At 47.6% G+C, this 15,000-nt stretch overlaps 1 protein-coding gene across 6 annotated transcripts in view; it reads right to left on the reverse strand.

The window, feature by feature from the left end:
* LOC125948680 (E3 ubiquitin-protein ligase lubel-like) overlaps positions 1-15,000 on the reverse strand; it is a 19,335-nt gene that overhangs the window by 2,736 nt on the left and 1,599 nt on the right. For 2 of the 6 annotated variants that reach the window (XM_049674968.1, XM_049674967.1), the window contains exons 2-17: positions 13,875-13,964; positions 13,633-13,768; positions 13,374-13,522; positions 12,830-12,982; positions 11,866-12,046; positions 11,583-11,800; positions 10,853-11,329; positions 9,676-9,883; positions 8,115-9,596; positions 7,265-7,560; positions 6,991-7,185; positions 5,905-6,270; positions 5,711-5,818; positions 5,161-5,641; positions 4,560-4,939; positions 57-680 (exon numbers count right to left, since the gene is read on the reverse strand). In XM_049674968.1, coding sequence (XP_049530925.1) covers positions 57-680; positions 4,560-4,939; positions 5,161-5,641; positions 5,711-5,818; positions 5,905-6,270; positions 6,991-7,185; positions 7,265-7,560; positions 8,115-9,596; positions 9,676-9,883; positions 10,853-11,329; positions 11,583-11,800; positions 11,866-12,046; positions 12,830-12,982; positions 13,374-13,522; positions 13,633-13,768; positions 13,875-13,964 — 5,544 coding nt within the window. The remainder of the gene's footprint in view (positions 1-56; positions 681-4,559; positions 4,940-5,160; positions 5,642-5,710; positions 5,819-5,904; positions 6,271-6,990; positions 7,186-7,264; positions 7,561-8,114; positions 9,597-9,675; positions 9,884-10,852; positions 11,330-11,582; positions 11,801-11,865; positions 12,047-12,829; positions 12,983-13,373; positions 13,523-13,632; positions 13,769-13,874; positions 13,965-15,000) is intronic. The other 4 variants (XM_049674972.1, XM_049674971.1, XM_049674970.1 and 1 more) reach the window with 4 other exon arrangements.

Consider the following 15,000-nt stretch of genomic DNA (forward strand, 5'->3'; position numbering starts at 1 on the left):
GAAAACGAATTCGATAGGCTACACACAATGGCGCACACTGTCTTGCGCGAACTTACTTCTGGCGGTTCATTATTCGGTTCGTATGGTTTGACCAAACTCTTGATAATGGTCCGCTCACTCTCCGTGATCGTCATCCGACTCGCTTCGTCCTCATCATCCGTGGTCTGATAGTCATCGCTGAAGCACGTCTCACGGTACTTTTTCTTGAGTAGCTTTTCGCAGGTGTACGTTCCAGTGTCACGCGACGTACCAGGAACTGGTTCATCCAGTGGTGTAGACCGCGTGGAGCTACTATCTGTGGCTGGTGTAGAAGCTTTGCTCGGCCCAGGTGGTGTGGTGGATGAGCGGTTGGTAAACACTTTCGGTTGCACGAGCTTCGCTGGTTTAGGAGAAACTTTCGAAGTGCTCGGTTTCGGAGAGTCCTTCGCTTTGCTGAGGAACTCTTTCTGCATGTTCTTTACGGTGTTCGTTTGTACCGGTCCAAATGGACCACCGATGGACTTTTTGCGTACGAGCGATTGTCTGCGCCCAGCAGTTGGTTCGGTTGTGGCGCTGGCCCCGGCAGAGTTGGTGGTAGCCTTCTTTTTGGCGTCGGTTTTAGTCTTGGAAGCGGAAGCCTTACCGCTAGCCTTCGATCCAGTGGGAGTTGGTGGTGTGTTTGGTGATCCACCATCCTCCGACTGTGAAGTAGTGGCGTTCGAAAGCTTGACGGTTAGTTTGGATGAGGTTTTGGAGCGAACTTTGGATGTAGCAGGACTAGTGTTTACGATGGTGGTGGTGGTGGTAGTGGAGTTTGTAGATGGTTGAACTTCTATGTTTTGATAAATGTTGGTGGTACGAGGAGGGGCCGTTGGCGGCGATACTTGGCCTTCGGATTGAGGAGCATGCACAATGACCTGGGATGGTTGAACTTCTATAAGGCTAGATGATGGTTCCTCTGAAGAAGCGCGTGATTGCTGATGATTGTCGATGCTGTCCGTCGCATGACCGTTGGTAAGCGATATTACGTTGGCAGTCACCGGTTGCAGTCCTACTTGCGAGTCTGTCGCATCTAAGTTTGGCACTTCAGCGTTTGAGTCAACTCGAGGTGCACTTGTTGGTTCAGTATCTTTTTGGGCAACTTCTATTCTATCAGTTACATTCTCTACAGGCTCTATAGTGCTAGCCAAAGTACTCTGTATATGAAGAGTATTTGTTGTTTGCTGCTCAAGAGGCATATTTGGTTCGTTTGACGCAGTGTCTGGACTAGCTACTTGTACTGGCGGATTTTCTTCTGTAGACATTGTTGCCACAGCATTTGACAGAGCGCCAGATTGAATAGTATCGCTATTAACAGTGGCACTTTCGTTTGTAACAGCGTTAATTGGGAGTCGAGTATCTTCGACTCCGTTTTGAGCGATAGGCTTTAATTCATCAACGGCACTCGTCGTAGGTATTGAGATATCCGATCCCTGAACAGCATTAGTTAGGGAAGCTACTTCTACAAGTTCTAATTTAGTGCCTGTTTTATAAACTGTAGCATACTCGGGTACCGCGGATGTTATGGTTTCTGTTGACATCTTCTCCAAATTCATCACATTAGCGTACTCCGGCATAACAGGTGAGACAGGTTCAGTATTTACAACCGTTTGTAGATCTTCACTATTTGCCGGAGGTGCAGAATTCTCTGCAAGCGGCTGAGAAGTATCCGATTGTACCGCTGGATTTATATCATTTGGAGTATTTAATACCTCACCATTTGCTACAGATCCAGGGGAACTGTTTTTATTGGGCTCTGAAGCTTCTCCAGTCGCACTTTCTTCGATCAATATTGTAGTGTTGGATGTACCATTATTTTCTGATACAGTCCCAATCGTATCGATCTTTTCAAGATTGCTAAGTACGTTTTCCCCACCGACAGTCGTTAACTTTGTAATAGCTGCTGTGTTAGCCTGTAAATGATTTTCAACAGTATCGGAATCACTGATGAGAGTTGTGTTAGAAAGCTCCCCATTTTGGACAATGCCGGGATGCTTCAAATCACCACCCGCCATTAGGTTCGATGAAGCGCTTGGACGATTCTCAAGCTGTACACCCGGTATAGGTTCTACCAGCATATTATTAGCTGGTGTTCCATTTTCTGATGATGTTAAAGCCTGCTGGGCAATGGAACCAGCATCTGTTGGTTCATTTTTAGCATGTGCCAAGTTTCTCTCTATCACTGATGGTTGTTTGGTCTCTGTTGTCTCGGTGGAGGTAGTTTGGACGGAGTCGTATATTACTGCCTGCATACCGTCACCATCTTCCACGGCTTCCGGCTGTGTGCTACTGATCAGTTCGTTCGTAACTTGCTCAATCTTTTGAACATTCTTCAGAAAACCTCCTATCACAGCTTTAGCGTTTATCAGAGTCTGTACATCTCGCATTGTCATCTGAACGTTCTCCTCTGCCACCAGTGTTGGTTCACTCGATTCTTCGGCGGATGGATGAGTCGGTTCGGGCACTAGCGTTAGCTCACTAATTTCACTTTGCTCCGGACTGTTTTGCAATGTTTCTACGCTCGAGGCATGATGTAGCGGGTTAGCCAGTTCCAGGGGCCCCAGTGCCTCTTCCGTTAGCTGCAGCATACTTCGCATCTCTCCTACCGACTGCTCTATCACACTGAGTGCATCGTTGAAGTCACTGTCGAGCGGAAGATCACTGACCTCAGATGCACTGTTCCTTTCATTCTCCCTTACAACCTCCATGTTTATCTTAGGTAGCTCGAGCTCAGGTGGCTCTTGAGTTGGCATCAAGTCCATTTTGGGTTGCTCCACACTTCTCGATTTGCCATTATTGGAGTCAATGATGGTCATCTCGGAGAACATCACCGATCCATCGTCGTCATCATCCTCGTACTCATAGAAGTCACCATTTTCGTCCCCATCGTACTCTTCGTTAGATTCCCATTCTTCTTCTTCCTCCTCTTCCTCTTCACCTTCCCATCCCTCCTCGTACTCATCCTCGTAATACTCCCCATCATACACGTCATCCTCCTCATCGAATGTTGCAATATCAGAGTTGATCTCATCCTTCATCTGTTGGATGAGTCGTTTCGTGTCTAGCACCAGTTCGGAGAGATTGTTAGCCAGTTTGGAGCTATGCATTAGATCTTCATCTATCGGAGGACTGTTTGCCTCAGTCGGAGGAATAACGCTTTCTGGTGTATTAAGTTGTACTTCCTCCTGGGGAACCGTGGTTTGAGGTGTTGGTATACTGGCAGCATCGACTGGGATAGCTTGAATAGATGGCAAAGGCTCCGCTATACCATTTTCCACAGACAATACCGTAGCACCTGGTTCATTCTCCAATGCAGATTGCTGCACTTGTACCTGAATAGGCGATTCCGGTTGTTCCGATTGCTCAGACTGTTCCGCCTGTTTCGGTTGTTCCGGTTGCTCCGGTTGATCCGGCTGCTCCGGAGGCAATTCTGCCACTGCTTCCTTCGGTCCTAAATCTTCTGCGTTTACAGACTCATGTTTAGGAGGAAGGTTAATGTAAATGGGTTCCAAAATCAAGTCCACCTCTTCCACAGCAGCAGAAACATTATCAGTTTCCAAATCTCCTTCTAGCGACTGTTCAATGCGCTCGATATTCTCCACAACATGGCGCAACTCCTCTACATGGTCAATTGCAATGGCTGGGGTAGATAGTGGTTTGTTGTTTTGTCCTAAGATTTCAAAGTCACTTTCCGAAGAACTGCGTACCGGTCGCCGTGAGAGATAGTTGTTCTTGTTCACAGGAATACGCGATCCTCGTCGCTTTTTTATATTCGTCTTTTTCTCCGTCAATGTTTCCGTTGCAGATGCCTGTTCTGTGGAGTTTAGTGGATGTTCTTCTTCTACCTCGAGCGCTGGTTCTTGCTCTGGAACCTGACCTTGCTCCTTAGCAAGTTGCTCCGTGCGCAACATCTCTGCAGAAGCGGCTACAGGTGACGGTTTGATGGTCTGACTGTGTAGCAAACTCATAAGTTTCTGATTGATCATGACGAGATCGTAATAATCGGTCGAATCCGCTGTGTATCGTGCTTCATCGGAGCTACTGTCTATCTGATAGTGATGCCGCTTATACTGATCAAACACCGAGTTAGCCTTCTCGTTGCGAATGGCACGCTGCAGGAACTGCTGTATGTTTGCACTTTCATCCTCGTCGTTGCGGGCCTCTTGGGCCGGCAAAACCTGAGCCTGCTGCGTTGGTCGCTCTGGAAAGATCGCTTGACGTTCTGGTGCTTTTTCGAATGGAAAGAAATGAATGTTGCTATAGTCGTTCTCTGAGTATTCGGCCCTCATCAGTGTCTCGCGTATGTCCTCTTCCAATGTCGTCGTCGTTTTCGTAACAGCTTGTCGATCGAGCCTCACAGAATCCAGTTCTTGCCGCACCTGTTGCACCAGGTTCGGTAGAATCTCCTGAATATTCTCCTCCACAAAGTCACGCACATCGTCTGCTGTCGTACGGGTCGGATCGTGGTGGTTGTCCGGATGAGCGGATGGCTTGACGGGGCGTGCCGGAATGGGACTTTTGCTCGTGATACGATCACTTGCCTGCGAACGTACCGAAGTGACGGATGCTGCCCGTGACCGAGGGCCGGCGAGCTGCGACAGGAGCTGCTGGATATTGCGTAATACCGGGACATCGGCGGACTCTTGGTTGCGTTCCATTTGCATTATAAGCGCCTCGATATCCTTCAGTATCTCGGTGTTGGACGCTGTTACTGCATGCTCTTCACATACCTCTTCGTGCTGTGGCTCCTGTGGTACCGTATCGATCTGCCCATCATGCACTGGTTCTTCAAGCTTTTCTGGCTCGATCGAGCACAGTTTTGGAGTCGGTTCTTGTATCTCTTCAGACTTTGCTTCCTGCGATCCCTCACCAAGCAGCTCTCGCTCGACATGTGCACTGATAAACTGTTCAATATCATCACCTAGAGCGACCGGTTTACCATGAGATGTTAGCAACGATATAGGATCATCGGAGATTCAAAAGGATCCGCCAATAAACACGCGTGGAAGGGATAGTTCAACCAAAGGTCCAGGTCAGCGAGTACGCGGGAAGAGATAGGGGGAAATGGGAAAGAAAATACAACCAATTAATACCACTTGGGTTCCACGTCCACCGGTCAATGCTTCGGTCGCTTCTTCTTACTGATTCCAGTACGATCCTCCTTGAGCGCTTGCTGCAGAAGCAGGTTACTGCTGTCATTGTCGGCCCCATTCGGTGGTCCCCAGATACGCATCAGGAACGGTTTGAGCTGGGTTTTGCTCAGCTCGACCAGGGCCAGCTCGAGGTTACCGTGATGCGCCGTCAGGCTCGTTACGATGTCCTCGCGCGTGAAGTTACCCTTTGACGCGATCTCACGGTACTTGCGCTGCCGCTGTTCAATACACTCCGTAATGGCACGCCAGATGTTGCCCTTGTGCAGTTTTAGCGCGTCCCGTGCTTCGGCGATCGAAATAGTGCCGATCGTATTCTCACGCTTCTCGTGTCCGTACTTTGTCGCTAACGTTTGCACGGTTTCGATTAGCTTGTTCCAATTGTCTCGCAGCCACTGTACCGGGTGCTTTTCGCCACAATGGTTCATCGCTGCTTGCAACTCCTCGGCCGTGAACTGATATCGTTCTGCTTCCTGTTTAAATGAAGTGAACGGGGAATTTGAGACGGTCGGTTTGTTTCATCTTGTCGATCATTACTGTACCCGCAAAAGGAGCGTCATCTCGGAAGGTTCCTCCTTGATCGACGTTGGCTCCTCCCGTTGCACAGTTTCATCTCCATCCAGCTGATCATCCATCGTTTTGCTACTAGGCTGTTACAAGGAGAAGAAGAGAGTGAAGCGTAGAAAGCCGTTAGCAGCAGTCGAATTAGAAACACATCACACCGTTCTCTGATCACCATTGACTTCTTGGAGGTGGTACTATGTGGAACCTTCGCAGATGAACCGATCTTATCGATCCGACGGAGATCATTGAAGGTTCGGTACATATTCTGCTCCTCCCCATCCTTAGGGGCGGCTCCACGTCCGCCCGTGCCTGTTCCCAGTGTTTGGCTTGCAGCCGTCTGTAGGATCTGATGGATCGCACGGTCCAGATAGGACATCGTGTCATCGGATGGTGGTCCTTGTTGTGAATGCAATGAAGATGATTGGTTCGGATGAGACGGTTGATTCAGTGCGTTAGTCGGTTGATACGCCTGTTGATGACGAGCTGAACTCTGCAACCCAGGCTGAGGGCTCAGTTCATGTGGTGATGGTGGAAGACTCTAGAAGGTCAAGATGGATTTGCTCTTTAAGAATCAATGCTTCAATGTCACTTGTCACTGGTTGTAGATTATCTTTCACTATTCAAAAGTTAGTCTTTCAACAGATATCAACGATTAAACTTCTTCATAGTGAGACTAATTAATCTATCCGTAAATACCTTACGCACTAGTGGCAAACGTTAAACGCGGTAGCTGCTACTAGCTAAATAAATTCTAAATGTTATTTTCACTTCACTCTGCTGCTAGTGATGCTCACTTGAGCCACTCGCACTAGCTACTTGACTACCGACGATATCAAGCAAGGGTTTTTAAAACCTTCACAATCCCGATCCCCAGTCTCAATCGCTATCCGCTAACGATCTCATTAACGATCCAATCGACTTAATGACGTCATGGGATGGGATGCGTGACTCTGTGATGTCGTTGAAGTGACAAAACACAGAAGGAAATGCGTACAACGTGCAGCGTGTGTGCTATTTTGGGTTTTGTAAGGCAATAAGGCGTCCAACTAGCAGGCAGACGGTAGACCCCATGAGTGTGCGCATCTCGAGCCGTAGCGTGTTAGCGCGCCAACACAATCAGGAAACGGCCAGCGTCCGACGCTTAGCGAGTGTCGAGAATGTCTAGCAAGTCTAAAGGCAGGCGTGCACTATATATAGCAGCATCCAACAACAAAGCGCGTCCATCAGCGATGATCGTAATGACTCGTGAGAACATTACCTGCGTATCGCTCGATATGCTGTTGCGGCTGGCAGGGCGATCCACTTGCAGCGTCTGTGGTGTGGCAAGCGAATGGGAACGCTTGTAGAGGGTCGAGGTTAGTGTTTCCTCCTGGCGTGCACGTTCCTGCGGCTGATCGGTAGTTTGTTCTAGCTTCGCTGCTTCATTACGAACCTGTTCGAATGTGTCGTACGTCTGGCGAAGGGCGGATTGACGAGAGATTGTCAGAAACGACCGGTCGAAATCTTCCGTGTTCTGGATGGATGTATTGTACCTGTGTCGACATATCCTGGGGAGGTGGCGATGTACCGATCGATGCTTGTAATCTCGCAACTTCGCTGGCCACATCAGCGCCGGTGGTCCGTTCGATGATCTCCCTCGGTGGTGATGGACCGCATCCAGTGGACACCTTCTCCTTCACTACCTGCTTCTCAATCGGAACGATCTCGCTGGCAAGATTGTGTCTGATGTCGGTCGCTTCATCGTTCGCCTGTTTAGAACTAAGATTTGCAACCCCTTCTACGCTAGCCCGCACGTCCATCTCGATTTGCTCGTCGTCCAAGTCACCGTCTAGAACGAGAGGACACGAGAAAAGACGTCTCCGATTAAAACGCTACACGCTACACGGGGTTTTTAGCTTTGCCGTTCGTCTCGGTATCACGAGACGAAGCGACCTTTAGTGGCCTTTATTTGTAAAAGCTATCGGATACTTCTTACAAAAAACAACTATAGAAACGCGCATACCGCGTACCGTTGCGCTTGTTGTTCGTGCGGTCAAACACAAGGGGTCAACACAAGAGAGAGAAAGAGAGAGGGACGGAACAGCACCAATGCCAATGTTGCTTTTTGGGGAACAGAGTTAACCGGAACTCAAGATCAAGCACACAGGTAGCACTCGTAAAACACATTTCAGGAGTAGTGCAGGTTAATGGAGTAATCGTATTGCAACGGGAATAATTTGAACTATTATTTACGATTGAACTTTCACGGGTTTTAAGAGGTGCAAATGGGGCGCGAGGGTGCTTCCGTGCGGGCGTGCAGTGGATGGATGGATAGTGAAGTGCGGAAAACAACTGGCTACTTCGCTTTAGTGCCGGGCCAAAAGGATATTTTGCGAATCCTACCTTTCTTCTTCACATCGCCCACCAGCTGCTTACCGGCATTGGCGCCCTTCTGTGGTGGCACGATCTGAAGCTTCCCTTCCGTGATCTGTGGTATCAGCTCCTGTACGACATCGGGTGGTGGTGGTGAGCGTGATTGCAGTGCTTCGGTTTCGGTGGTGCCATCCACGCGGCCACTGTTGACCACACTGATCGAGGCCGTTTTGCAGCAGATGGCGCAGATCTTTACGCCCGGCTCATTGACGTACGTACAGAACTCGCATTCCCACTCACAATCGGGTGCTACGGGAGCAGCCGGTGGTGGTGAGTCTTCCAGTACCGAGCGACCCAGATCCGGATCGGATTTACTATCATTAATGATGTTCTTGATCTCGATCGTTTTCAGATGCTTCTGCTCGTCCGATGCCTCCGACTTCGATGGTGAGATAGTACGGAATTCCAACAGCCCATTAACGACTTGCTCGGTTGAGGAAACGATCTCCGCCTTCTTGGTCTCCTGGCGCCCTGACGGTTTCGATTCCTCGTCCTCGTCGTTAGCCACAAACTCTGTGCTCGAGTGTTTACGCAAACGTTGCTGCTTTCCGGCGAACCGTCGTTTCTGATCACCGTCCGTATCGGGAGTCTGGGAACCGGACTTCTTGGCTACCGGGGTAGTCTTGGTTACGGCCAACTTGGTTTCGCTCTTTCTACGCTGCTTGTCACGTCCATCCGAATCCGAGCTTGTGACCTTCTTGGAAGGTACTGGTACCGACTGTGGTGCTGGTTTGGATTTTTGCTGTCGTCGTTGATCCTGATCCGGTTCCGATTCGTTCGTCAGAGAGTCTGAGGTCACACGCTTCGGAACGGATAGATTGTTCTGGGCCGCTCTTAATTTAGCCTGCCGACGACGCTCAAAATCGGCATCGGAGTCATTGGTCATAGAATCGGAGTTTGGCTTCCGCGGTGAGCTGAAGCTTTCATTGCCCGAACGGGAACGGTTCGAGTTGCCTCCACGTCGCGCTTCCGATTCGATGTCCGATTCATTCGTGAACGAATCCGATGGTGCTTTACGCGGTGACGATAGTGACATCTTGTCGAATCTTTCACGCATACCTTCCTCCCGATCGTACCGTGGTACGGACTTTCTGGACACGGGATAATCAATGAGCGAGCGTGCCGATGATCCTCCACCACCACCAACACCACCAACGCGACGGCTAAAACGTGAGTGTTTCACGCTCGATGCACGCATGAATTGTGCCGGATCGGGATCTTCAAATTCGATGCTGCTCGTCGAGTTGACGCGTTCACGGCGACGTCGATCCCGGCCACGGGACCGATGGAACTCGTCTTCTGAATCTTCATCATCGGTCAGATCATCCATGAAACTGTTCCGGTTTAGGTTTCTCATAGACATCGTCGACTTGCGGGATTTGCTGCTCAGCGCTGGAGAGGCCGCACGAGATCGCGAATTTGCTCGAGATCTAGGTGGTGGCATCACTACACCTGAAAGAAAGATCATAAATAGGGCTTAGTTTGTCTGCACATGAAGATCAATAAACCAGTGAGCGCTCTTGCTGCTTACCTGGCATCATAGGCATCATTCCCATCGGATAGGGATACATTCCACCCCAGTTATTGGCGTATCCTGGTGGATAGCCAGCCATCTCCTGTGGATATCCATGCGGGGCCGGTAAGTTAAGGCTCATGTTGGAACCGTTCTGTGAGCCGCGTGCCATCCAGGCATTCATTTGATTCCACTGCATGGGATTGAAATGCGCCATCGATTGCGCCTGGTAGTGGTAAGAAAAGAAAATGCGACATTTAAAAAAAAATTGAAAAAGAATGTGTATACATTTAGATACATATTTCATTTCTAAACCTATGGTCTTTAAAATATTATTTATTTATTTATTTTATTTTGGTATTCGCTTGACGGGCCAGTGATCTTATCAAGGGCTTATATTATCTTGATTGCTCAAGTTATACGGTTTGCAATGGTATTGAGTACTCAAGTAAGTTTTGAGCTGGAGAAAGGCACAATTACGAATATTCAAAATACATTAATTATAATTCGCAACCCGGTTCGGTTAAACCACATTAGTTTAAGAAGGTATTTCTCAAACGTTTCGAAGGAGATTAAATGCCATGACCATGATTCGTTTTATCAGAGGAGATATTAACATTGATGGAAATGAGCGCTTTTCCGGGAATGGCTTGAAAATGTTATTTGCGAAAAGATCAACTATATAAAGCATCATAAAAGAAATTATAGATACCACTAAGTAGGAAAATGAATGTCGCATAAACTGAATGCAAAACGAATTTAATAGACATTGCAACAATTTTGAACTCTTATATCATCAGAAATATACAGAAATGTGTATAACTACCCGGGAAAATTGCAGTATGTAATCGAATTGAGAAATTGTCTGTTTTCGATCGGTATGCAACACACTAAAGTTTATAATGCTATTTTATCAACTCTGCCATGTGCCATTATCAATTGGATCTATATATTATATTTTCTACAGTTTCAAGTTTAAATTGGAAATATTTCCAAGTGGCGAAATTTAATTCACTTATTAAAAATAATTTTCCGCATTCCAACCTGGCCTGGCCAACACACGCACCACGGAACAACCACGGAGATGAAATCATTCTTCCATTTGGTTTCGCCTACAAACCACCCCTATTTCATAACCCCACAAAGCGTCGCGGTGTCTGCAAGCGTTATTAATAGCTCGTTCTCATGGACTCACCTGATGCAACGGATTGAGTCCCCACATGTTGGGCGTTTGCGGTGGTTGCTGATGCAGATTGAAAACCGAGGTACTGAGACTGCGAGGCCCTGGCATCATCGGTGGCGTGTCACCAAATTCCGAACGCTGCGTAGGAGAGACAGAGGGAGCATTATTGGCCGCAGAATTGGCGGCTGATTCGACCACCGTCGGTCCGGTCGGTGCACCGGTTCCCGGCACTGCAAGTAGATTGATGCCGGAAGCCACACTGCCAGATCGTATTCTGGGTGCCGGCTGATTGAGCCATCTGGGTTGTTGCAGATGGTGCTGTTGGTGCTGTGTCTGCGGTAGCACTTGATGTGATGAATGTAGATATGGCTGCTGGTGGTGCTGTTGTCGCTGTTGCTGTTGTAGCAGCTGCTGACGTTGGTACGATTGCTGAAAAGGGTTTGATGATGGCTTGCAACGGAAGCTGCTAGACGATTCGGTAGCGGATGACTGTAGATCGAAACGATTACACCAAAAAGCGAACGAATGAGGTTAGAGCATATTTTATGACCGATACTCCAGCAAGAGACCAAATTCAGTTGGAGTACTTTGCCTGCTTCTCAATAGTAAGTGTGTGTGTATGCTGGTGTGTATCGCAACAGACACAAATGAATTGCGAATTTTTGTCGATTGTCAAACACTGCGACACAAAAGCACAAAATGCAAAAAAAATCAAACTTCATCCCAGGAACCGCCATGTTACCTGCAAATCAGTATTTGAGGTTAAGCTCGCACGACGGCTACGATCGCCGTCCGATTTCATAGCCTCCTGATGCTGACGGTAGCGCTGTTGCAGCAACGTCATCCGATCCAATGTAGCGGCGGTATTGTTTTGTATCTTTTCCATTGTGGTGGACACCGAACGCGATGTTCCGACCGATGGTGATCGCTTCGATCCACTGTCCAGCGATGAGTTGGAAGCTGGAGGATTAAGCAAACGGCTCGGAAGTCGGCAACAAACTATCGCGCACGGTTACAAAACTTACAATGAATTTTGTTCTCCGGAGGATCGGGCAGGGGCCTGTTGGATGGATGAATGAAACGCTTCAGAGAGTTCATCTTCTCGCGCAACGATAAGGCAGGACTCGGCGGTGGTGGTGGAGGTTTCTGTTGTTGTTGATGCTGCTGCTGTTCAGCCCCATTTTGTGGTACGGTGGTGGGGATTGTCTGAGAGAAGAAACACGATCATTTTGATAGTGTGCACCGGGAATCAAGTTCTACAATTTAGCACCAACTTCCGTAAATAGTTTAAGTACAGCAACTATCGATTCCAATTTCAACAAATGTACCTTCGACTGAGAAAATTTTGAGTTCCTGTACTGGCACTTGACTAACCTATGTGTTAAAGCAATTCTCCATCGAGATGAAGTTATTGTTAGTGGTGAAGCAACTGATAAATACCCAAGGGAGAGTCAAGATTGAACCAAACCTTATTCAAATAAAACACATGCAGGTTATGGTAAGCAAAACTGGGGCCATTCTATATTTCAATACGTTTCGGTCATTTCAACAATGGTCATTAGTTAGAATCGACTAAAGGCTTCACATCACTAACTGTATGTTATTGAGGCTACGGAAACCAAAAGCTGCAAAAAATCGACTTATGATAAAATAGTAAGTTTGGGGTAAAACTTTCTAAAAGCATTCTGAAAAGGATCATTCGCTTCGAGATCATTTTAAGCAAATATAACTTTCAGGAAGAGGGTTTGTTAATTTCAATTTCTTTTTAATTCACCCCGTCATATAACCGGTAAAGATAGGCCTGCCATTCATAGCTGCACAATGTCTATTTCGTTTGGATGCAAGATTTAGTAACTTGGTTTGAAATTGATTTTCACTGTCAGCTTCCTTTTTTTTCTTTTCCAGCGGATATGGTTTGACGTTATGTAAAGTATTCGTTGGTTGCGGCCCCAGTAAGATCGCCCTTTACGAGAGTGTACAGCAGCGTACCTGGTCCTGCTTGCGGCCCAACAGGGGACTAGGAAAGTGGAAGCTTCCGGAGCGCTTGTTTCTTCTCGGCGGCGGCAACGGACCGCTCGATCCGGCCTCACCCTTCGGTGGCAACGGTGGCTTAACCGTACTGGGCGCTGGTGGCTCAACTGGCTGCGAAAGATGTAAGAGCGAGAACAAACATTGACCGGAAGTCGCCATTTTGAAATGAGAGACCATGCTCATGACGCTGGTCCACGAGAGGCGAGTGGAATGGATTCTTCGAGCTGCCCCCGGTAATGCCGAAAATGGTGACATTTAATGATTGATCCAATTTGCGCCGAGAGGTGATTAATGGTAGGTGTTTAATTGCCAACTTTAACAAAATGGCGTAGGCCACTGGTAAATGGTCCGTTCCATGGCCGGTTTGTTTTTAAACGACGCAGAGGATGGTAGTGAGAATGAGGATCAAGTGAACGAAAAACGTCACGCACCACATGCGCTCAAAGGGGGATGGAAGAAGCTAAATCTGCGATCTACGAAGACTATTCCACATTGCACTTACCGTTCTGACGTGAGTTTGACGTTTCGGATGACGGTGGTAGCGATCGTCGCAGGAGACGCAGAACAGGTTGTGATCGCACTGCTCACACCGTACGACGGGCGTGACAGAACCACACAGATCACACTTCATCACGGTTAATCGTTTGATGTCTGACCGTTTGTGGAGGAGCGAGAGAGGATTGAGAAAGAAAGTTAAAAAAAAACACACACTAACAACTACCAAGTTCGATGATCAGCGAGTCGTGGAGACGATCTTGTACCTGTTGATTTTAATGGCACTGGTGGAGGAGCGTTCGAATACTGCTGCTGGTTGGCTACATCGATGACCTCATACTCGGGATCATTGGAGATAGGAGGAGGTGGAGGAGGAGGTCCCACACGATCACTGCTTCCGGTCTGTATGGGGGAGTTAGGTTTTAGATTTAGATTGGGAGAAAAATCATCATAGATCAAAACGGAGGAACTGCGATTGTCGTTCCGCTCGGATTTTCCGCTTGCTTACCACCCAGGCAGGCATGTTGCGACCCCCGCGTATTCTGCTCGTCGGGCTTGTCGCCATGTTCGCTGGATTTGTGTTGAAATCTCGAAAATTCTGTAATCACAACGAATGCAAGCGACATTTCGTTTCATGTTAATATGCGTGTTGAATTGCGAAACAGATAAAATAACAATATGTTAATTCCGCCCAGAGTTTATTTTCATTCGTCTCAAAGCACGGAGCAGAGAGATACAAGAGGCTCAACGTAATATTTACGAACGAAGCGATCGATTACGTTAGGCTGGGGCAGATCGACCCAAAAACATAAAACAAATATCGGTCGATGTCGGCGCAACGATCACGCCAGTAAACGGTGAATGTTGAATTTATTTTTAAATCCCCACACGAAGCTAATCACAACAGTGGGTGTCCGCGTTGCATTCGATGTTGCGGTGGTAAGGATTGTTGTGGGAAACACCAACGATCTTATCAAGCGATTGGCTTCGGAGCGGTTGCAGATGTAGGCTCTGGGTTTACCGTCACTCCTGCCGAAGAGTTTGTTTATTTTCGGGATTTCGCCTTCAATGTCGACAGGTAACGAGAGGTCTAGACCGGAATGCACGATACAGTGTCGACATTGAATGGAGGCGCATGGCCTCTGGTAAATTCGGGGCAATACGTTCAAGGCGATCAAGATGATAGTTTTAGAAGGTGTCTATAAAGAGCGAATTCCACACACGATTTTTAGTGAAATGGCTTGCAATGTAGTCACTAAATTCACTTAATTAAAACCTACAAAATTTAACGGTTCTACGGAATCTCATCTATACTCTTAGTTTCCAAATATAAGTCAATTCGCAACCTATGCTTTTATCACTTAACTCATGCAATATACTTTTCGAAAAAAAACCCCATTTGTGCATCATCTACCAATGAGAAACGCTGTTGTTGCAGGCATTCGATTGAAACAAGCCACATGTTCCAGACCCATTTGCTCTCGATTTTCATTTTCATCATAACCGACTTTGTAGAAACTAGACGGAGAGAAACGCAGAAGCGTGTGTGGAATCTGTTTCAGCATTCCAAAAATAACGTTCTACACTAGACCGCTGCTGGAAATCGGAATAAGAGACCGAAAGATGCCACGATC

This window comes from Anopheles darlingi, chromosome 2 (assembly GCF_943734745.1).
Source record: "Anopheles darlingi chromosome 2, idAnoDarlMG_H_01, whole genome shotgun sequence".
Lineage (NCBI taxonomy): Eukaryota > Metazoa > Arthropoda > Insecta > Diptera > Culicidae > Anopheles > Anopheles darlingi.